The 23,854-nt window shown below is 40.8% G+C and overlaps 1 protein-coding gene across 3 annotated transcripts; it reads right to left on the bottom strand.

The window, feature by feature from the left end:
- Nucleotides 1-682: 682 nt before the first annotated feature.
- M6PR (mannose-6-phosphate receptor, cation dependent) lies at nt 683-23,854 on the bottom strand. 3 transcript variants are annotated; one of them, XM_063434642.1, is made up of 7 exons: nt 23,783-23,854; nt 20,184-20,336; nt 16,771-16,955; nt 16,200-16,309; nt 15,382-15,512; nt 2,056-2,182; nt 683-1,739 (listed from the first exon to the last, which is right to left on the bottom strand). In XM_063434642.1, the coding sequence occupies exons 2-7, from the start codon at nt 20,333-20,335 to the stop codon at nt 1,617-1,619; spliced, it is 828 nt and encodes a 275-aa protein (XP_063290712.1). In that variant the 5' UTR covers nt 20,336; nt 23,783-23,854; the 3' UTR covers nt 683-1,616. The 3 variants fall into 3 exon arrangements, with proteins under 3 accessions (XP_063290712.1, XP_063290710.1, XP_063290711.1); XM_063434640.1 differs by lacking the exon at nt 23,783-23,854 and adding an exon at nt 22,521-23,380; XM_063434641.1 differs by lacking the exon at nt 23,783-23,854 and adding an exon at nt 22,098-23,379.

The following is a 23,854-nucleotide window of genomic DNA, read 5'->3' on the forward strand; positions in this document are numbered from 1 at the left end:
GATTACACTGAGCTGGCTATCTGCTCAGTTAAATGTGAGTACAACTTATGTATTTTTACTCCTGGTTTTATACAGAGAGCACTATTGTTGCACTTTTCTATTTTCACATATATCTCTGCTAAGACATCCGCTGATCAATATCCCTGAAGTGGGGGGATCATATCCACTGCAAGTGCTTTATACTAGAGCTGGTTTTAGCTCTCTTCCATGTGAGTAGGTCATTTGGACTTGTTCTTATTCAAGTTTTTACCTTATTTTATACATATTGCACTATTGGGAGTCCTTTTCTTCTCTCTTATGTTCCTGGATTTTGAACATCTGGAAGGTACACTAACCTGAAGATACAGGCAAACCCTTACACTTATCCATACTACTGTATTTTATCTTGGACTTTGTTCCTTTTATATACACAACCTTTTACTATTATAGGTCAGTGTATATTCCATTTCATTTTATTTGTTTTATCTATAGTCATTCTTATCCCCAATCCGTTGGCTTACCGTATTGTTTTGTATTTCTATTTATTTCTTTTAGGTTTTTAGGAGACATTAACCTGTTTAGGCGTGCTGCCTACCCTATAGAAACTAAGCGCTATTCCACTCCTCGCTCTCTCCCAATCACTTATTGCTTATATAGGAGTAGTCATTGGCTACGTTAGGAGGAAGAAAGGAAAACCAAAACATCTGTTTTTACATTTTATATTTTCCCAAAATATTTTGTACAAAACAAAATTCCCAAAACCGTCAATAAAAAAAAAAAATCACAAAAAATATTAACACCCAAAAACAAAGATTAGATAATGACTTCAAGGGTGGGGTGGAGTGGGATCGGTTGAGTAGTGGTTGGTGCTTACTGTACCCTTTTTACTAAATGGTGCTCCCTATACATGGCAGTGGTTGTGGGGTGTGGAGAATATTGTATAATGTGGGCAAGTCTTATTAAGTATTACTTTGAATTTCAGTGTATTGGGTGTGACTATATCTTAATCCCACTTTTAGCACCAGTTATATCAGTCCAGTAGTTAAAAGAACAGACCATCGCATACCAAACCTGCAGCATAAACTAACTGGTGCCAGCCAAGTCCCACATGATGTTAAACAAAACAGGAAGACTTTCAACCATTTTTGCCAAACACATAGATTATAAACCTGCAAACTGCTAGGCAGTTTATGAAACCATCTGTGCCGCATCTCTTTTGAAACTTTAAATGCACAACATAATCCATTTTCCTTGTAAAGTCAAAAGTATCTAGACACCCGGCTCCTGCTGAGAGATCTCCAGTCATTCTCTCCTACCGCAGACCGCTGCCTACATGTAATAAATAGATCGGGGAGCCTGGTTGCGTTGTACTGGGTCACTACAGAAGTCCACAATTTCCATGGAAGCATTACTTGGTAGCACAGCACTACGGTTCGGTCCCCAGCATACGATCATGTTAATACCAGCAGGACCACCACAACAAGAGAATTTAGAATAAGGCCCTATTCAGCATAGAAGCAGAAAGAGAGGAGAGGCTAAGCAGCAGGAAAAGTACAGAAAAAGGGGCTGCTACGGGTAATATAGCTGTGCTTCTCCCAATTCCTAAGGTTTCAGGGGTGACCTGGGTTCCAATATCATCACATTGGTAATAAGTGATCGTCTCTTTCTTCTGGCTCTTCCCCAAGCTGATCATCGCCGACTCCTCTATATGCTGTATCAGCAGACCGAGGCCGAGAGCGGCAAGTGAAATCACAGCCATCCTATAAACAAGAAAAGAAAAAAAAATTACAATTCCTACCCCATATGTCCAGGATTCATATTAAAAGGGACCTTTTCCAGCAAGCGTGGGGAGATTAAAGGGGTTTCGTAGGCTTGCTCCTTGCTGTACAGGATAACATCTTTCCTTACTGTACCTTGGATTTATTGTATTATAGCTTGGCTATTACTATTTGGCCATGGGATGTTCTGTTGATACTGCTGCTACAATTGTCACATGAAAAACTTTCAGTAAACTTATTTTAGTAAAAAAAAAAAAAAAAGATATATATATTTTAATTGTAATTAAACCATACTCACTGCAACCAAATTGCCAAACTCTTGCCAGAAGGTGATATTTGGAAACTGTTCCATGCCTTTGGCACCAACGACAAAGCGCTGATAGAGAAATCCACCAATGAGATAAACTGCAATCAGCACAGCAAACCTGCAAAGAACATGAACAAGAATGGTTTACAATCTACTCGCTGATATCACTGCGCACCCCATTCCGCTCATGCGCATTCGGATCTGACGTCGGCAGGGGGTGGAGAGTTCCCCAGCACAGAGGAAGCCCGGCGCTGGAGAAAGGCAAGTGGCTGAAGTTTGTTTTCCTGCCACTATAGTGGTCCTTTAAGTACTCCAGCAAAAATCTGGCTGAACATGAAATCCAGCCACATTCCCTCTATGGAAGCATATAGTTGGTTCCAACATCTCTCAGTTGATCAGAAAGTGAACTTGACAGAGTCCAGAATGTGGAGAGGCACACTGTGTGGATTAGGCAGAGTAATATGTCACATGACTCCAGGTACAAGCTGAACATCTCTAACATGGTTACAGAATCCTAAACAATATGGGAACTCCATCAGGTTCCACTTTTTTTTTTTAAACCACTCATTTAATAAGAGAAGCATCCAACAGCAGTCAGTGTCAACAGCACGTTATTGTGCTATGAAAACATGACCAAAAGGCTCTTGTCTATATGATCCTTATTATATTACTACAGATTGTGTAACATAATTTAATCTCAGAACCATGAGCGATAAGATAAATAGGATAAGATATTACACACACCCTTACCCAAAAAAACAAATACATGACATTTGTACACGCGGCTTAGCATGATGTCAGAGATAGTAAAGGTTATTTTAGGTAAAGGTCTTTGATATTGGGAGGAATCACATAAATTGGGTAAAGATATACTCCGATACGATGTGTTACAAAGTAAGAATGTAGATACTAGTAGAGTCCTGCAACATTGTTACAGACTAGACGCCGTGGGAGAGTGAGTAAATAAATTAGTGGGAAAATACAGAAATACTATGATACGGACTATTATCCTACTGTGCCTTCGTGGGCACCCCTTAAAATAAAAACACCTCCTCCCCCACAAAACTAAAAAGAGATCAATGATGAGCGGTATGTATAGATCTTAAATTGTAAACGGATAAATATTTATAGCATCTTGCAGGCGAAGTGTATTAACCAATATGACCGAGCCTAAGAGATCATTGGTTGGTGCGGGCTCACTACTAAAGCAGTGGCTATTAAGTGCGCCTGTCGGGGCCTCTAGAAATAGTCTGTGGGTATGGGCAGAACCTGCAAATGGGGCACTGACAGACGTACATGCCAGCCACTGTGTTAGAAATGAGCTTTTACCTACAGATGGTTCTTTGGAGGTTGTGACAGGTGTACTTGGTGGGGTCTGCATGTAGTGGTCTCACCCACGTTCTTACTCCTGATTTTTTGTGCTTTAAAAAAAAAAAAAAAAAAAAAAAGTCTTTGATGTTAGATGAATAAAGAGAAAGGACAGATGTTATCATCAAAATATTTTTAGGATTATTTTCTAAGGGTTGCCTTTGATGTTACACCCTTTCAAATTGCTATAGTGTATAAACATTGCAAATCTAAAGCCAACCTGGGACAGCATGTTTCATATACTGCAATTTCCATGTTATTACAGAACACAATGTTACTATCACACAACACAACGTTGCCACAACATACATGCTTTATATCTGAAAGACTGGACCAACTAGCAGTTCAATAAATAGTGGATATATCCAATTACATTTAAATAAAGGATCCACAACTCTCAAATTATTAACGACGGCTCTAAACATTCTACTTTCCCTCTCACAGAATGAATCAGTTCCCTATAGACCCTGCACAGACCTAACCAGGTGCCTATAGACCCTACACAGACCTAACCAGGTGCCTATAGACCCTACACAGACTGTATACAATTACTAACCAGGTGCCTATAGACCCTACACAGACTGTGTACAATTACTAACCAGGTGCCTATAGACCCTACAAAGACTGTGTACAATTACTAACCCGGTCCCTATAGACACTGCACAGACTGTATACAATTACTAACCAGGTGCCTATAGACCCTACACAGACTGTGTACAATTACTAACTAGGTCCCTATAGACCCTACACAGACTGTGTACAATTACTAAACCGGTCCCTATAGACACTGCACAGACTGTGTACAATTACTAACCAGGTGCCTATAGACACTGCACAGACTGTATACAATTACTAACCCGGTCCCTATAGACCCTACACAGACAGTATACAATTACTAACCAGGTCCCTTGGAGCAACTAAATGGCCATTGGAGCAACTAAATGACCTCCATTTGTCTAAATATACATAGGGATTAAGGAAAAAGCGCAAGTAACATTTTCTTTTCTTTGGTTTTTACTATATATTGGGGCTGATGTGTGTTGTAGTCCTTGCTGCTTAAGCGCAGGACTTCTCTTTTAGTATACAATTACTAACCAGGCCCTAAAGACCCTGCACAGACTGTGTACAATTACTAACTAGGTCCCTATAGACCCTACACAGACTGTATACAATTACTAACCCGGTCCCTATAGACACTGCACAGACTGTGTACAATTACTAACCCGGTCCCTATAGAGACTCTGCACAGACTGTATACAATTACTAACCAGGTGCCTCTAGACACTGCACAGACTGTATACAATTACTAACCAGGTCCCTATAGACCCTACACAGACTGTATTCAATTACTAACCAGGTCCCTATAGACACTGCACAGACTGTGTACAATTACTAACCAGGTGCCTATAGACCCTACACAGACTGTGTACAATTACTAACCAGGTGCCCATAGACCCTGCACAGACTGTATACAATAATTATTATTATTATTGCCATTTATATAGCGCCAACAGATTCCGTAGCGCTTTACAATATTATGAGAGGGGATATAACTATAAATAGGACAATTACAAATAAACTTACGGGAACAATAGGTTGAAGAGGACCCTGCTCAGTCGAGCTTAAATTCTATAGGAGGTGGGGTGTAAAACACATTAGGACAGGAATTTGCAGTCAAATAAGGTGGGCTGCCCTTTAAGAGAGAGCAAGAGACAGGTATGTGAGGTAGAGGTTAGTCTTGGAGGCCATCAGCTTTCCTAAAGAGATGGGTTTTAAGGCACTTCTTAAAAGATGCAAGACTAGGGGAGAGTCTGATGGCGGTAGGCAGGCTATTCCATAGGAAGGGAGCCGCCCGCGAGAAGTCCTGCAAGCGTGAGTTAGCCGTACGGGTGCGGACAACAGGTGGTCACGGGCAGAGCGGAGAGACCGAGAAGGGACATACCTATGGATCTGTAAGGGGAGACATAAGAGGGGCTAGAGTTGTTCAGTGCTTTATAGGTGTGAGTTAGTACCTTGAATTGACTCCTATAGCATACAGGAAGCCAATGTATGGACTGGCAGAGGGGTGAGGAGTAAGAGAACCGACTAGAAAATCAGTCTGGCAGCAGTGTTCATTACGGACTGTAGGGGCGCAGTACGGCTTTTGGGAAGACCAATCAGGAGAGGGTTGTAATAATCCATGCGGGAAATTACTAGAGCATGGACAAGCTCCTTGGTAGTATCTGGTGCAAGAAAGGGGCGGATGCGGGATATGTTTTTAAGATGGAATCTACAGGATTTGGCAACATGCTGGAATTACTAACCAGGTCCCTATAGACACTGCACAGACTGTATAAAATTACTATAAAATAAACCTTATACGTGAAGAGTATAGAGGAGTGAAAGAGGGAAAAATACCTTAAATTTGGAGCTCTGAAACTGGATTAGTATAGGGATACACCAAACCTATAAAGATAGTTAGCTGGAGGGAAGTGGTACTATAAATATAGCAGCAACAAATCCAGGAGCAAATCCAATATAAATCAAATGAGTAAAAAAGGCTAAGTGTGTTAGAATGTGTTAAAATATTTATTAAAGATAAAAATATATTAAAAAATAGAATCACGGGGGCGTGGCTTAGCGGCGAATGAGAACAGTCGCCTGAGCACGGAGCTCTCCCGCCGACGGGTGCAACAGCGAGAAAATACAGCGTGTACATACCGGCAACCGAGCACAAAACGAGGGTACACCTTCACTACACCATGTCCACTAAAATTACCAAAAAATTCCGGCAGAAAACGCTCCAATTGCAAGCAGCAGCGTCGCCGAAGAGTGGAGCAGAGGAACAAAATGGCGCCGGCCGGCATCAAACCCCAGCCACGTGTGCAACAATGGGTGAGTCTAATCACACCACAGACAACATGCACACTCCGGTCACCAATGCCTCCATACATGACATGCTCTCTGGCTTTCAAGGCTCTTTTAAAACGGACTTACAACAAGTTGCTGCAGAAATCAGGGCAGACATACATGCACTGGGTGAAAGGACAGCTCGCCTGGAGGAACAGGCAGAAGACATAATTGACGCACATAATGGTCTATCTGAAGCCCATACAGCACTCTGCGATAAAGTTCAACGCCTAGAAGCTAAAATTGCAGACCACGAAGATAGGGACCGCCGTAACAACATTCGGATTCGGGGAATACCAGAATCTATCAGCTCTCAGGAACTGTCCCAATATGTGCAAGAGCTCTTTAAGGCATATGTCCCTACTCTGACTGACAGTGAACTGATCTTGGATAGAACACACCGTCTCCCCAAGCCAAAACACCTACCAGCAACAGTACCGAGAGATGTTATTACGCGCATTCACTATTTTACCACGAAAGAGCGCATCATGCAAACATCCAGACGCCAGACACAACCTCCTGAGCAATTTTCCCAAATTAAATTGTTTATTGACCTATCCTCTGCTACCATGATCAAAAGGCGCTCCTTTGCGCACATTACAGCGGCCCTGAGGGCAGCGGAGGTGCAATATAAATGGGGCTTCCCGACTAAACTACTGGTCAAACGCAATGGCATAGAGAACCAGATCCTTGATCCAGAATCGGGCACGAAACAGCTGCAAGACTGGAACATCCCTATACCCGATGTCCACCTCCGATCAACAGACAGCGGATCTACAATCAAACTCCACAACGAGTGGCAGAAAAGGCCGCGCTCCACGAGCTCACACAGATACCACAGGAAGGCCCAGGACACCTAACTGCCCATGGACTGTACTGCATATATAACGGACAGGTCGTATACATAAACTGTACTCATACGTATCCTTTCCTTATTATACCATGCCGGACTTATAGATTACTCGCACCTGTCGAGAGCCAACCTACGACACTTAACAACTGTTTTTACCTTTGTTGCTGTTAAACCTGATATTCAGATTTCTTTACCCACCCCCAAGTGGCTGCAACTCAGAGCCACTAGAGAACCCGTTATCATTGACACTGCACTACCAGGGTGCAGTGAACGGAAAAATGTACATAGTTGACCTAAGGTCCAAGTGTTTTATTGATTTTCTTTTCCTTTTGCATATTATTTCTTTCAAAATCAGACCCGCGGATAATAAGTCCCATGCCGCTACCACCAGCTGGCCCCATAGTCTGGGGTATGACCGTAACAAAAAGACACCCCAGCTACCAGAACCAGCCACAACCAAACCCACCAACTAGATGGCACTCAAAATATGCTCCCTGAATGCCAAAGGGTTGAATTCCCCTCATAAACGCCGCTTAGCCTTACGCGAAGCCAAATCACTGGGTGCCCATGTAATGCTGTACCAAGAAACCCATTTTTTATGGAGTAAACGACCAAAATTTAATTCCCCGCAGTACCCCATAGATTTCCACTCCTGCTACTCCGCGAAAAAGAGAGGAGTATCTATCCTCATCAGTAAAGAGGTGGCCTTCTCCTTAATACGCAAAATTGGGGATAAACAGGGACGCTATCTTATCCTACAATGCTCTTTGAATAATAATGTGTATACTTTAATTAATGTCTATGGTCCTAATGTTAATCAAGGTGATTTTGTCGATGTTTTGATGGGATTGATGTCTGCTCATTCACTAGGGGAAGTAATCATAGGAGGTGACACGAACTTCTTGTTGGATAGCGAATTAGACTCCTCGGGAGGCACGAACCTAACCGCACAAACACTAAAGAACAGGTCCAAACTGACCACGGCAATCCGCAACAAATTAAATGCACACAACCTCGTAGATCCGTGGCGAATTAACCATCCCACGGAAAGAGACTATACATGCCATACCGCAGCTCATAATAGCTACTCAAGAATTGATAGATTCCTATTACACTCCTCTTCCCTTATGAAAGTTGAACATACCGATATAGGATTAATCACTTGGTCTGATCATGCCCCAATTACGTTACATTTCAGAGAACAATTCCCAAACACAGGAAAGGCTAGCTGGAGACTAAATGAACGACTACTAGCAGACCCTGACGTTGTCAAACAAATAGAACAGGACTTACAGTTTTACTTTAAAGAAAACAAGACTCCGGACTCTCCTCTCCCCCAAATCTGGTTGGCACACAAAGCCTTCATAAGAGGCTGTTTAATAAAACATGCTAGCTTTGCAAAAAAAAAAGAGGCTCGCAGCATACACGGCCATACTTTCCGAATTAACCGCCCTAACACACTCTAACAAACACTCTCCCACAGCAACCACTCACGCTAAACTATTATCATTACAATCACAATTACGTGATCTGGAATTAGCAAAAACGACCTTTCTCACGCACAGGCACAAACATGGCTTTTTCGCAGCAGGTAATAAAGCCGGAGCCAAACTGGCCGCCCAATTAAAACAGAGGGCTGCTAACTCCAAGATCGCATCCATAAAAAACCCCAAAGGTGCCACCATTCTAAACCCACAAGGAATAGTAGACGAATTCGCACACTATTATGAAAAACTTTACAACCTGAAAGATGACCAACAGACCATCCACCCCTCCAAGACAGACATTGACTCCTTCTTATCGGGCATAGACCTCCCAACACTGTCTATCACAGACGCAGAGCAGCTTGATAAGCCCTTCACATTAGAAGAGATCACTGCAGTGGTCTCCACACTCCCACCACACAAATCTCCAGGCCCCGATGGCCTATCTAATATATATTATCGTACTTTCCTACCCACGTTAATTCAACCTCTCCAGGCAATATTCAATCACTGCAGAGAAGAGGGAGCATTGCCTGAAGAGGTGACAATGGCACATGTATCCACGCTTCCTAAACCAGGCAAAAGCAAAGACCAATGTAAGAACTTCAGGCCTATTTCACTGCTTAATAGTGACGCCAAAATATACGCCAAACTGTTTAGCGAACGACTGGCACCGCTCCTACAAAAATTAGTGCACAATGACCAGTCGGGATTCGTAAGGGGTAGACAGGGCTCCGACAATTCAAGGAAGGTTCTTAATATCATAGCGGGAATGGAAAAGGGGCAACTCGGAGGTCTTTTTCTGGCGTTAGACGCCGAAAAGGCCTTCGATAGGCTAAACTGGCAATACATGACGGAGGTACTACGCATATATAAATTCCCCGAAGGGGCTATCAAAGGGATAATGGCGCTATACGCGAAACCCAGCGCTAGGGTCTCTCATGGAGGCTTCCTATCGCGAATATTCCACATAACAAATGGGACACGTCAAGGATGCCCATTGTCCCCTTTACTTTACATACTTTCCCTAGAACCATTAGCTTGGAAGATAAGACAACACCACTCCATATCCGGCATCAAACTGAGAGACAAGGAATGCTGTCTAGCGATGTTCGCAGATGACATATTTGTTACTATCTCACATCCTGAACGTTCATTACCCCAACTGCTGGCACTACTGACAGACTTCGGTACAGTCTCTTATTACCGCCTAAACAAAGAAAACGCACAAGCCTTACCAATTAACTTATCAAACTTGGCCGTCACTGCGCTTAAAAATTCCTTTGACCTAGACTGGAGGTCGTCATCCATAACGTATTTAGGAGTTAAAATCGCCACCTCTATTGGCAATATAATAAAACTCAATTATAAACCCCTCATACATATGTGCAATATAGAATTACACAAATGGAAGAACGCAAAAATGTCATGGCTAGGCCGTGTAAATGCTTATAAGATGATGCTCCTACCGAGGTTATTGTATATATTCCGCATGCTCACAATAGAGGTCCCAACTGTAATCTTTAAAACACTGCAGGCCACTTGTAGCTCCTTCATTTGGGGAGGCAAGAGACCCAGATTACCCCTGAGCCTTTTACAGCAGACAACAAAAAGGGGAGGAATAGGACTACCTAACATTGGACTTTATTACAAAGCCTCTATACTCGCAACGAACATCCACCTACACGCTCAAAGAGGAACAACACAGTGGGTAGATATGGAACAAGACCAAATCCGACACACATCTCTAACCAATTACATGTGGACACCACGCTCCCTAAGAAGCCCTAAAGTAGATCTTTACCCTACCACAAAAGCATCGATCAGAGTATGGGATCTTTATATGTCCTCCCTGGGCTGGAAGAAGCTCTTCCACCCAGAAGCCCCCCTAACCGCACTCCAAGCGGTGAACCCCACAATCCCCCTAGCTAGATGGACACGGTTGGGCATATCCCAAATTCATAAAATCTGTAAAGGTCACCAAATCATGGACTTCCCCGATATACAAACTAAATGGGGAATCCCAGAAAAGGACATCTTCCCCTACTTACAATTGAAACATACTATTACAGCCCACGTTCAGACTATAATGCCCACCTCACTTGCCACTACGATTGCAGCCAGATTAATACCTCACAGATGTTGGACTGCCCCAACGAAACCCAAAGCCCTCTCACTCTGCTATAAGGAATTGCTAGAACTAGCCCCACAGAAACCACTGACATGCAAACAACATTGGGAATCAGAGGTGGGAATCACATTAACTGAGGAGGACTGGCTTCTTGCCCTTAATGGGATCAGAAAATGGACCAAGTGTTACTCACATATTGAAGCACACCGCAAATTACTTTATAGGTGGTATATGACCCCCGATAGGCTACATAAAATATATCCAGAGGTCTCATCCAAATGCTGGAGATGCGATACAGACGAAGGGACTTTGCCACACATCTGGTGGAAATGTGGGGGGATACAACCGCTCTGGGGGGACGTCCAAACCCTACTAACTTAACTCGCAATTAACAACTTCCCTATGGACATGCATTCCTGCCTGCTTTTACGATTTCCTGATAACACCTGCCGGAACCATACCCAACTAGTGGGCATAATCCTCATGGCTGCCAGACACCTAATTGCCTTAAATTGGAAATCACACAAGTGCCCAAATAAACAACAACTAATAGATAAGGTCCAACAATTCTATATCTATGAAAAAATGTCCACTGAGTCCGCTAAAGCCACAGAAGAGTTTAGAGAGGTATGGGAGGTTTGGAATAGGTGGTACAGGGGAAGGAAATCTAGGGAGACATAAGAGGTACCAAATGAGGGACTGGTACAAGGAAGGGACGTCTATACCACAACAGGAAACAACATATATAACAACGTTAAGGAGGAAACTCCGTGGTTGTCTGAAAATCTGTTTGTGTAAATACATTTGTTGAGTTAATTTTTCATTTTACCATATATCTTACTGAAGGAAATAACTGTAAACCACAGTGCAACAAGAATGGAATGCTAAAGTGTAAATTAAAACAGACATAAACATTGTGTTACGTTACTAACCACTGTAATACCCAAACAATACATTTTTGTATACTCAGTTATGCTTGTTATGTAAACCAACTATGTACTGGAATCATAATCTTGAAAACCTTCAATAAAAACTAAATATTAAAAAAAAAAAAAAAATAGAATCACAATAGCAGCAATAAACTTTCGGGTAAAAATCGCACAGAAAAACCTTATTCATAGGCTCGGATGGATGTGGATAATCATTCACTCCAATGTCTCTATTTCGATCGCCGGTGAGAAATAGAGGCATTGGAGTGAATGATTATCCACATCCATCCGAGCCTATGAATAAGGTTTTTCTGTGCGATTTTTACCCGAAAGTTTATTGCTGCTATTGTGATTCTATTTTTTAATATATTTTTATCTTTAATAAATATTTTTTGCTTCATTATAACCCCAGTTGTTTTTGGCGATTTTTTCAAATTGCTCAGGGCAGCCAGCTTTTTTATAACTGGTTTCTGCCACAGTATATAACATTATAGGATATAAATACCAATATATCTGCTATCATTAATTTTTTCCCAATGAGATGATTGTATCTTTCATTTAAAAAAATCATTTGAAAGTATAACAATTGGTATAAAGATATCCTGACCTTGGGACTTTTTCGTTTCCTAGGTTGAAGTTATCCATGCCATACAGATATCTGTACATACCGAGAAGCCCGAGTTTTCCACACCAGTACTGATACTTTATTTTATTTTCGATTTCATTTGATTCAATTATTTCCTTTATTTTATTCCATCTCACTTTTTTACAAAAGAGTAACAAGTAACAACTTAAAATAGCAGCTCAAAATAGTAACAAGCACGAGTTTAACACTGTATCTAAGAATTGATTTTACATTGCAGTTGCATTCTAACACACTTAGCCTTTTTTACTCATTTGATTTATATTGGATTTGCTCCTGGATTTGTTGCTGCTATATTTATAGTACCACTTCCCTCCAGCTGTATACAATTACTAACCAGGCCCTATAGACACTGCACAGACTGTATACAATTACTAACCAGGTCCCTATAGACACTGCACAGACTGTATACAATTACTAACCAGGTCCCTATAGACACTGCACAGACTGTATACAATTACTAACCAGGTCCCTATAGACACTGCACAGACTGTATACAATTACTAACCAGGTCCCTATAGACACTGCACAGACTGTATACAATTACTAACCCGGTCCCTATAGACACTGCACAGACTGTATACAATTACTAACCAGGTCCCTATAGACACTGCACAGACTGTATACAATTACTAACCAGGTCCCTATAGACACTGCACAGACTGTATACAATTACTAACCAGGTCCCTATAGACACTGCACAGACTGTATACAATTACTAACCAGGTCCCTATAGACACTGCACAGACTGTATACAATTACTAACCCGGTCCCTATAGACACTGCACAGACTGTATACAATTACTAACCAGGTCCCTATAGACACTGCACAGACTGTATACAATTACTAACCAGGTCCCTATAGACACTGCACAGACTGTATACAATTACTAACCAGGTCCCTATAGACACTGCACAGACTGTATACAATTACTAACCAGGTCCCTATAGACACTGCACAGACTGTATAAAATTACTAAAAATATTCAGGAAGTGGAGCGCTGATTAAATGTATCTAAATAAGAGGAGGGTATATAAAATAGGAAACCTAACGACCTATTAAAATAAACATACACTAATTTAAAAAAATATACTGTTAACCTCTAGTTACAATTCTGTTATTGCAATGTTGTCACTTAGACTATCACTTTAGGATAGTTAGACAGTAATATATCGTAATCAACAATAAAACAGAAGATCGGTAATAAATCTCATATAATGAATGCAACAGACTAAATAATAAAGTCCAGTGTTGGTCTGTGCAAATTTTTAAACATGCATAATATTCATTACTATTACAATGTTACAGTTCTGACAAATATTTATAAACTTATTCGCAATCCTACATATAGTATTACATTGTTTATTGATATGTGTAAAACGAGAGGAACAAACTGCTATATAAGCGGTAATTGCCTGACAGTCCGTATCCATTGACAAAGCCGTCTTGATGGAGAAAGGCGTTTGGAAGGACTGATTATTGATCACTGAAAGCCAGCGTTTGGGAAGCATTTACCTGCATTGTACCCAGCAGATTAACATCTAAACTGCTAATCCGGGACGCCGTGAACAATATAAGGTCTGCACCCAATATGCACTTTCTGTATCAATTTGCAGACACATGTGAATGAAGTCTGATTATTGCTATTCCAAATTTTATCTGAATTTGTTTTAATTTGAACCTTTTAAATATTGATTTTTAGCTCAGAGCTAAGACTCCAATAAAGCCATTTTATTTTTCATATATTTGGATTGCTTTTTCATGCATTGAAGCAGAAAGTTACTAATTCACTTTTTTCTTTGCATTTTTATATATCCATTTTGACACTACTCAAGAAAATACCTGGAATAAAGGGATTTGCATAGACCAACACTGGACTTTATTATTTATAGTCTGTTGCATTCATTATATGAGATTTATTACCGATCTTCTGTTTTATTGTTGATTACGATATATTACTGTCTAACTATCCTAAAGTGATAGTCTAGGTGACAACATTGCAATAACAGAATTGTAACTAGAGGTTAAGGGTATAGTTTTTTTTATTAGTGTATGTATACAATTACTAACCAGGTCCCTATAGACCCTACACAGACTGTATACAATTACTAACCAGGTGCCCATAGACCCTACACAGACGGTATAAAATTACTAACCAGGTCCCTATAGACCCTACACAGACTGTGTACAATTACTAACCAGGTGCCCATAGACCCTACACAGACAGTATAAAATTACTAACCAGGTCCCTATAGACACTGCACAGACTATATCAAATTACTAACCAGGTCCCTATAGACACTGCACAGACTATATCAAATTACTAACCAGGTCCCTATAGACACTGCACATACAGTCTATGCCATTATTAATCTAATATATAGGGTGCTACACAGACTGTCATAATAATCTAATCTCTATAGGCCCTACAGGACCAATGTCATCATTAACCGGATCTCTATAGACTGGATGTGAATCGACAGTCATTATTAATTTGGTCACTTAGTATCTCACGGTCTGCACTACATAGGCTTCAAATCATCATACAAGCAAGACATTAGCAGGGTTTATGTTATTGATCTCCCTGTGGTCACTGCAGCAGGATTCTCAGATTTAATAAAACTAACATCTCGTTAACCACCAGACTCTCCAAAAATACTTCACGTCACAGTTCCCCCTTTTCTCCTGTTAAAAACAGCCCTATATTTTGTTTGCCCATCTTTATATGATCATATAAACATCGGTAGTTAAAACCTGCCTGACACAGAGAGAACTAGAATGGAGAATTAAAAAAAAAAACATAAAATGGAATCAGATGTCTTACATTGAGGAGAACTGAGCATTTCTATGGCTACATTCAGCTCTCCACAATACAAGGGGGGGGGGGGGGGATGACCTTAAACATGTTTACACCTAAGTTTAGCATTAAATGTTAGAGGAAAAAACAATTATTATTTTTTTTACACATTTATTGAAGAAAAAAAAAATAATTAATAATAATTTCACGGTAAACACTTACACAATAAGTAGAATGGATCCCACACTGAGATGGGATTCCTCCGGAGGGCAGGCAACACTACTGTCCATCTCAAACAGGTAAAAGCACTCATTGGACTTGCTTCTTTCTTCTTTAATTGCCATGAAACCATCCTGCCAAGAACAAAAATGCACATTGCAAACAACACAATGGGATCAGGTACGGCGAACCAATGGCAGGCCAGATGCTGTGAACATAGGAACACAGTCGTTCGATATACAGCTAGTGGTTTTTCCTAAGCCTCCCTGGCCCCATTTATACACTTCTCTTCCATTTAAACAAGGGTTCGTGGATTTCAACAATCCTCTGTGTACAAACTCACAGCCCCAGTAGCCATCTGACCAATGGAAGGTTTGCCCAGTTTTGACCCATGATTGGTTAGATGAGAAGCCAGCCAATCACAGTGCAGAGAGGCTAATAAGAAGGTAGGCAGTGGGGGTATATACCCAATCAGTACTGTATAGCTTCATTGAAATTACCGCCAGACAGCTGAACTCTAAGGTTCCAATTTGTTCTGTCCCAAATATTTTTATGATTATATTTTGTCTTTTTTAAAAAGCTAGAAATGACATGAAATATGTTCTCTTCTAATACAAGATTTGAAGTGGAGTTGCTATTTCAGAAGAAGTGAAAGTCACCTTTTTGTGCAGCAGCTGAACTTTATTAAAATTGTTACCTCAAATCGTCTAACCACAAATCCAACTACGCAAAGAAAATGGTAAAGATTTTGAAAATGCTTTATTTCTAGTTATGGCTGCCACAAGAAAGTACACACTCTCGTAGTACTGTCCGTTCCTTACCGCCAATGTGTTCTTGTTGCAAGAAATCATTATCATAGCTTTCCGTGGTTCGCTGCCGCAATGGTTGTCATATTTATCTCCTCCTCTGTAGGACAGCAATATCCAGTCAGCTGTGTTAAACAGAAACATCACAGACTTAACATTTAAACAGGGAACATTGGAAGATAGGTGGGATTATTCCATGGGTTTTAAACAAAAAATCTCATGTTGTTAAGGCTCTTGTATTTTTAAGACTATTTAGTTATTCTTGCAACAACAAAAACTGCACCCCTGTATAAAAAAAAAAAAAAAAAAGGCAAAAGCTGCAATGTTTTATACTAAAGGGTTAAAAGGACAGGACCACTGCACTCTGAATACTTCATTAATATAAAGTAGTCTAAGACTTTAGTGTTTCTTTACATTAAGATAATATAAATGCAATGTGGTACAGAGAAGGTTAATCGCAGGATTTTGGTAATTACTCTGTAAATTAAAATAATTATAAATAATTATAAACATACTAAACAATGCATCGCTTATCTTATAGCAAAGTGACTGCATTGCAGAAACAGAATGGAATCCGAAATCTTACTTCCATTGATGACATGGGTCTCATTGATTCGGCCAATAACGATATTGTTCTCTTTTTCTGTAGTGGATGCCGGTTTTTTTGTTTGTAGCAGCCCCTCATTTGTGGATCCATTGGTAAGGACCTTTCCACACACCACAAAGGTGTAAGTATAGGTGCCAGTATCTTCTTGAATTTCAATTTCAAACCTAATGAAGGATAAAAAAATAAAAAAAAGATAATAAAGATTATATGTCAATACTCATAGACTAAAGTCTATACCACAAGTATCCTGCAAGATTTACTGAACCTGGAAATATCGTGAGCATCTAGGGAGACTAGACGTGCAAATAAATTATACATAAACAAATCGATTTGTCAGAATCAAAGTCCTTTTAATGTATACCCGAACAAATCCATACTTGGGATCGATTCATGCAGATCTATTCATTTGAATGTGGATTAAAAGCATTTTAATTCTGACAAATCGATTTGTTTATGATGGAACCAAGGTTCTGCACATGTCTTGTTTTCACATGCTCAGTGGAGACGTGAAGCCATCCTGATAGGCAGCACATTGTTTTCTTAACTAGAGAGAGCCAGCAATCAGATATAACCTGAAACTACAAAAGATTTGCCAATATGATTAGAGCGATAGAGAACACACTTCGTAGTGGCAGATGACATTTCTGGGAATAAAAAAATAAAAAAAAACGGTTAAACTCTCTGATGATAATTAAGTAGAGAAACTGCAATAAAAATAGTAGGGACACTACTGCCAAGAAAACATCACCGCTAACATTCATGTAGATTATGACGTATAAATGGGTACATTTAATGTTTCCACTGTCACCACATAAACTAAAAACTTAAAGGAATACAAACATAGATATTTAGCTTAACATTATAGTGTCAGGAATACATGTCACCAGCCCCCCTCCAATCGCACAGGAATGGTGTTTTAACTCCCCCTTTTTTCCCCTGGCTAAGGTCATAAATCCAATGCTTTCCCACAGGAAATAATGCATTTTTATGGGGAATGTTCATCATGGATAATCTGAATGTAGGTGCGGTCCACTGTGTAGCACTGAGATAGGGAGCGCCTCTAGTGGCCATTTGAGTGACTGCCAGTAGAGGTGTTGCTAGGCATCAGTGTAAACACGGCCTTTTCTCTGAAAAGCCAGTGTTTACATTGAAAATCCTGCAGGGACAGGCTATAGGCATCAGAACCAGTACACTAGTGGTTCTGGGGACAAGAGTCCGTTTAAATCCTATGGTAAGGTGTGCAACCAAACAAGCACACTGCAGAAACAAAGCAGCAAAAAGAAAGAAAAAAAAAAAAAAAAAGTAGAATCCACCATAAAAGAGCACAGTTACAAAAATGTACAACAAGTCACTGTGTATATATTCTGAGATATTCAGAGATATCCTGAAGCTGCAATTTACAGCAGATCTAGAATAATTCACAAACACGCAGTAGAATTATCTCACCAAAGATAAATAGAAAGTTTGAACCTATGCAGTGGTCCAACCAAGGTTTGAAAAAAGGACTGTTGCAAGGTTAAAATTATGCTTTTTATTTCGTCATTAGTGGAAAACCTTCACAGATTGAAAATCTTACTGAATTGGTACTTGGACAAAGTCCAACCTTAAATCTCTAGAGGGAAGAACGTGACCCGGAAAAGTTTCACCTACAACTGCAATAACTTGATATTTTATAGGGGGTTACAGTTACTTTATTCTATGCAAGTTAAGATCATGTATCAGCGGATGGTTTTTATAGCCTGAAATTCTCGATTTGCAAATTATCGCACACCTGTGATTTTCAATTAAGTCCAATTTTTATTTTTTTTCCTCTCTCTCTCGGCTGCTCTCTTTACTTGCTTACGCTATGATTCAGAGCTTCTTGCAGCAGTTATATGTATAAGCAGGCAATTCCTGAACGTAAATTTTATCATGGTTATCTATAAAAAAGAGAATGCACAGAAAGATAAAAGAAGGAAAGCAGGAAAAAAAAAAAACCTCCCACAGATAAACACAAAAGGTATCACAAATAATGTGAAAGCATATGCTTTGTAGCACCACTCACTGTGTACATAATGTGTAATAACATAGGTATTCTGTGTCTAGAAAAATATGGTGGATCTTTCCACGCCAATTCCATCTAGTTAAAAGAATCAACATGCTGGACCAGAGTATAGGACAAAATAAATGAAAAACACACAAAAAAAAAAAACTACAAATCTAATAAAGGAAAAACATTATTAAACATGCATGCACTGGTTAATTGAGAAATTCGGCAGGATTACGGAGGTGTGTTTATAAAGTTCTATTAGATAAAAGAATGGTTAAGCCCTCTCATGAGCTCCCAGAACAATGTTACCCTCCTAACATTATAGCAACTTCAACTGCTAACGCGATTATAGTGCAAGGACCCAGTCTGTACAGCATTTCATATTGAAACACTGCCAGATCGAAGATACTTGACATATTTAACTGGGGCTATATCGATTTTCGGCAGATTTTGGACTGAGCTCTCTCCTCCCAGGAGTGAGAGAGAGAGCGCCAAGCCATCAACCGCACACAGGGAGAACTTAATACAGCCTGGTTCAGTAAACAATGAACCAGGCTGTGTGTAAACTGATAGCAGCCTTGGTAGGTTGTTATCCTTTTACAGAGTGGAACTGCTCTTGAAGGATAAACCACTTGGTACATAAGCCTCAGCACGGCATTTGTTTATGGAATAAGAGTTTCGTCCTTGTGTGGGACAAATCTGCATGCAGTTGCAGACAGAACCACTGCAAGGTTGAGTCAGGAAAACAAAATTGAAAATTAAATACTGACCTTTAAATTATTTTTGCATTATTTGTTATTAATGCATTAACAATTAGGGGTCATATTAACCCCTTAGGTTTCCTTTCAATGCCTAAAAAATAAAAAGATAGGAAGTTATCATTTCCACGTTCTAAGTTTCCCCAAATTGAAGGTTTGTGTGTGATTTACACAATGTACTAGTGAAATTATCAACAAACGCACGCATTAACTTATTTTCCATACATCACGACATGAGCCTTTCTCCAGCTACAATATGACGAGCAGTATGCCTCAATTCCGAGTAGGAAAACGGACTTTGACATTTGGCTTCAGGCACACAAGTGCAAATATCTCAGTATGTGCAGCATATCCACTTGAAAGCAGAAGTTGCATGGTAGCAAGAGTAACCCTTTAAAAACTACAAACAGAATATAGTGAATTGGCAAAGACAAATCAGCAACTTAGATAACACTGTATTATCTAAGGTTATCAAGCAACAAAACATTCAGTGTAGACAGACAATTATTTTGCTATTTTTCGCTGATTCTCCAAGACATTGCCTGCAAATTCGTATTCGTAATGGTCTACTTCACGATGGTTTGAGAACAAATGTAAAATGTTACCTCTTGTTCTTCAGTGGAGCAAGCTTTGCCAGGACAGCTTGATCTATTGCAGACTTCTGCTCACCTCCCACCAGCACACAATCATTTACGAGATCAGCTGCAACCATGGCTGAAAGAACCACGAGATAAACACACCAGCGAACGGTACCCATCCTGTAACCAGTAAGAGAAACATGAAACAATATAGAACCGAATATATCTATATACACACACACACACACACACACACACACAGTTACCCCCCCCCCCCCCCCATATTTTCACACGCAAAAAAAATGAAGAAAATAAGCATTTCCCTTTGCAATTTCTGCCTTTGCTGTTATGCTACACTGGGTGTTTGGGAAGCCAGGAACTGGCTCATGCAACCCAGAAACCACGTGTATTTTTTATGAAGGTTGAAGTTATTCAGCTATTTCATCAACCTCTGCTCATCACCTGGGATAATTTTAATTTATCATATATGAATGGCAGCAGCTGTGCTGTTTAATAACAGCCCCATTTACAGAACTGAATTAAGCAGTAAATACTGCTATGGCTCGGTCTCCTTCACAGTAAGCAGTGTTAAAGTCCATTAGAGGTAGAGCTTCACACACACTGATTGTCTGGGAAGGCACAAGCTTCCCTCTGTGATGTCTCTCAGACAGATGGTTGGCTTATAAATTGTGGCTATTTTTGAAAATGTTCTCTTCTTCAGAGCTGACTGGGCAAACCATCCTTTATTCTCTGTATATAGCCTGGTGTCAGCATTTGCCAAATTTTACACTAAGAAATATAGATACAAGCTATAGACAATCTGCTATAAATATACGCCAGGAGGTCCCATGTTTTTGCCTGAAAGTTCAGTAGGCTGATATATTGGTCAGTATGTGGAGACTGAAATGGGGAAGAAACAGACTATGACATTGCAGCAGAACTATTAATGATTAAAGGACCACTCTAGGCACCCAGACCACTTCAGCTTAATGAGGTGGTCTGGCTGCCAGGTCCTTCTAGGGTTAACCCATTTTTTCATAAACATAGCAGTTTCAGAGAAACTGCTATGTTTACGAATGGGTTAAGCCTTCCCCCTATGTCCTCTAGTGGCTGTCTCACTGACAGCCGCTAGAGGCGCTTGCGTGATTCTCACTGTGAAAATCACAGTGAGAGCACGCAAGCGTCCATAGGAAAGCATTATGAATGCTTTCCTATGTGACCGGCTGAATGCGCGCGCAGCTCTTGCCGCACGTGCGCATTCAGCCGACGGGGAGGAGAAGCGGAGGATCGGTTGAGGAGAGCAGGAGGAGATCTCTCCGCCCATCGCTGGAAAAAGGTAAGTTTAACCCCTTTCCCCTTTCCAGAGCCGGGTGGGAGGGGGTCCCTGAGCGTGGGGGCACCCTCAGGGCACTCTAGTGCCAGGAAAACGAGTATGCTTTCCTGGCACTAGAGTGGTCCTTTAACGTATACATTGAGGACTGTATGGAGGGTAGAAATATATGCACACAATACAAACCAGAAAAACAAAACAATTTGTAGCAAAGCTTTACATACAGTTTGGATGAAAACAAAATCACGTACATAGTTGAATAGTTATAAGTTCGGCCTTTCTCCGCACACATGGGTTACAGTTGTTGAGTCACAGAGCTTTAACGAACATGCTTACAACATAAGAAAATAGATCCCTGTTAAAAAGGAAGTATCACATTGCACAATAAAAGCATATTTTAAACGGTTTTAAATGCAATTTTGGACATAAGAACATATTTTTTTGCACAACGTGATTGTTCCCTTTTAAAAGGGGTTTATTTCTTACTTTATAAACACATTAAAGTTGTAACCTAACTTGTTTTGCTTATCTCCCCACTTTTGTTTTTTCCCTTAGATTTGCTCTTCATGTAGAACCACTATTTGAACACCCAAATGACAGAGCCATATTACCTGTGTAGTATCCTCTGTATGCCACTGGAAAACGATTCTCCTATTTGCTCACGTGCAGTTATGTTTCGTGATCCCTAACTTGTAAACCTTTCTGAAACTTACTTTAACCTGCACTGCCCTATCTCTGTAGCAAAACACTATCCAAACCTCACCAAACCGGTTACCCTGCTAGTAGATAACGAAATACCCGTTTCTTCCTTAATTAAGACCTGAAACATTCAACAACTCTAAAACTAGACTTCCAAGGTAGAATATATTGCTCAGCTCTTACACGAATATAATATACTGAAGCAATAACACTAGAATATAACTTATCAGCCAAGAAAATTTTTGGTACGTTATTTCACAATGAGAAGATGTGGCATACAATCCTAACCCTAAAAAGAAATTATATATATATTTTTATTCCATATGCATTCTCACCCTGCCCCCGAGTTCCTCTGGTACATGTATTCTCTTGTAACAACACGTGTCATGTACAATAACTCTCCCTGTGCCCCCAACTCTACAATAACGTGGTCACCTCTCTTAGCCCCCAAACTCTATAATAACTCTAGGTACCCTGCACCCCCAACACTACAATAACTTGGTCACCTCTGTTAACCCCACAAACTCTTTAATAACTCTGGGTCCCTCACCCTGCACCCCTAACTATAATAACTCTCAGTACCCTCTCCCTGTACCCCTAACTCTGGGGTCCCTCTCCCTGCACCCCTAACTCTATAATAACTCTGGGGTCCCTCTCCCTGCACCCCTAACTCTATAATAACTCTGGGGTCCCTCTCCCTGCACCCCTAACTCTATAATAACTCTGGGGTCCCTCTCCCTGCACCCCTAACTCTATAATAACTCTGGGGTCCCTCTCCCTGCACCCCTAACTCTATAATAACTCTGGGGTCCCTCTCCCTGCACCCCTAACTCTATAATAACTCTGGGGTCCCTCTCCCTGCACCCCTAACTCTATAATAACTCTGGGGTCCCTCTCCCTGCACCCCTAACTCTATAATAACTCTGGGGTCCCTCTCCCTGCACCTCTAACTCTATTATAACTCTGGGGTCCCTCTCCCTGCACCCCTAACTCTATTATAACTCTGGGGTCCCTCTCCCTGCTCCCCTAACTCTATAATAACTCTGGGGTCCCTCTCCCTGCTCCCCTAACTCTATAAAACCTCTGGGGTCCCTCTCCCTGCTCCCCTAACTCTATAAAACCTCTGGGGTCCCTCTCCCTGCACCCCTAACTCTATAATAACTCTGGGGTCCCTCTCCCTGCACCCCTAACTCTATAACTACTCTGGGGTCCCTCTCCCTGCACCCCTAACTCTATAATAATTCTGGGGTCCCTCTCCCTGCACCCCTAACTCTATAATAATTCTGGGGTCCCTCTCCCTGCACCCCTAACTCTATAATAATTCTGGGGTCCCTCTCCCTGCACCCCTAACTCTATAACTCTCTGGTCCCAATCCCTGCACCCTTTGCTCTATAATAACTCTGGGGTCCCTCTCCCTGTACCCCTAACTCTATAATAACTCTGGGGTCCCTCTCCCTGCACCCCTAACTCTATAATAATTCTGGGGTCCCTCTCCCTGTACCCCTAACTCTATAATAACTCTGGGGTTCCTCTCCCTGCACCCCTAACTCTATAATAACTCTGGGGTCCCTCTCCCTGCACCCCTAACTTCACCTACTCCTGTCAGTGTGCTTCAGTGGGACCGGAAGCCGGAAGTGAAGCCGCATGACAAGGCTGGCGAGCAGACTCC

Source organism: Pelobates fuscus, chromosome 10 (genome assembly GCF_036172605.1).
Source record: "Pelobates fuscus isolate aPelFus1 chromosome 10, aPelFus1.pri, whole genome shotgun sequence".
In the NCBI taxonomy this organism is placed as follows: domain Eukaryota; kingdom Metazoa; phylum Chordata; class Amphibia; order Anura; family Pelobatidae; genus Pelobates; species Pelobates fuscus.

Excerpts from the sequence above, each read along its gene's own strand:
- M6PR (XM_063434640.1), bottom strand. The coding sequence starts at position 22,573 with ATGACACGTGTTGTTACAAGAGAATACATGTACCAGAGGAACTCGGGG. Across the intron at positions 20,337-22,520 it reads CAGAGGAACTCGGGGGCAGG|GATGGGTACCGTTCGCTGGT; the intron begins GTGAGAATGCAT and ends TACTGGTTACAG. Across the intron at positions 16,956-20,183 it reads GCTCCACTGAAGAACAAGAG|GTTTGAAATTGAAATTCAAG; the intron begins GTAACATTTTAC and ends ATCCTTCATTAG.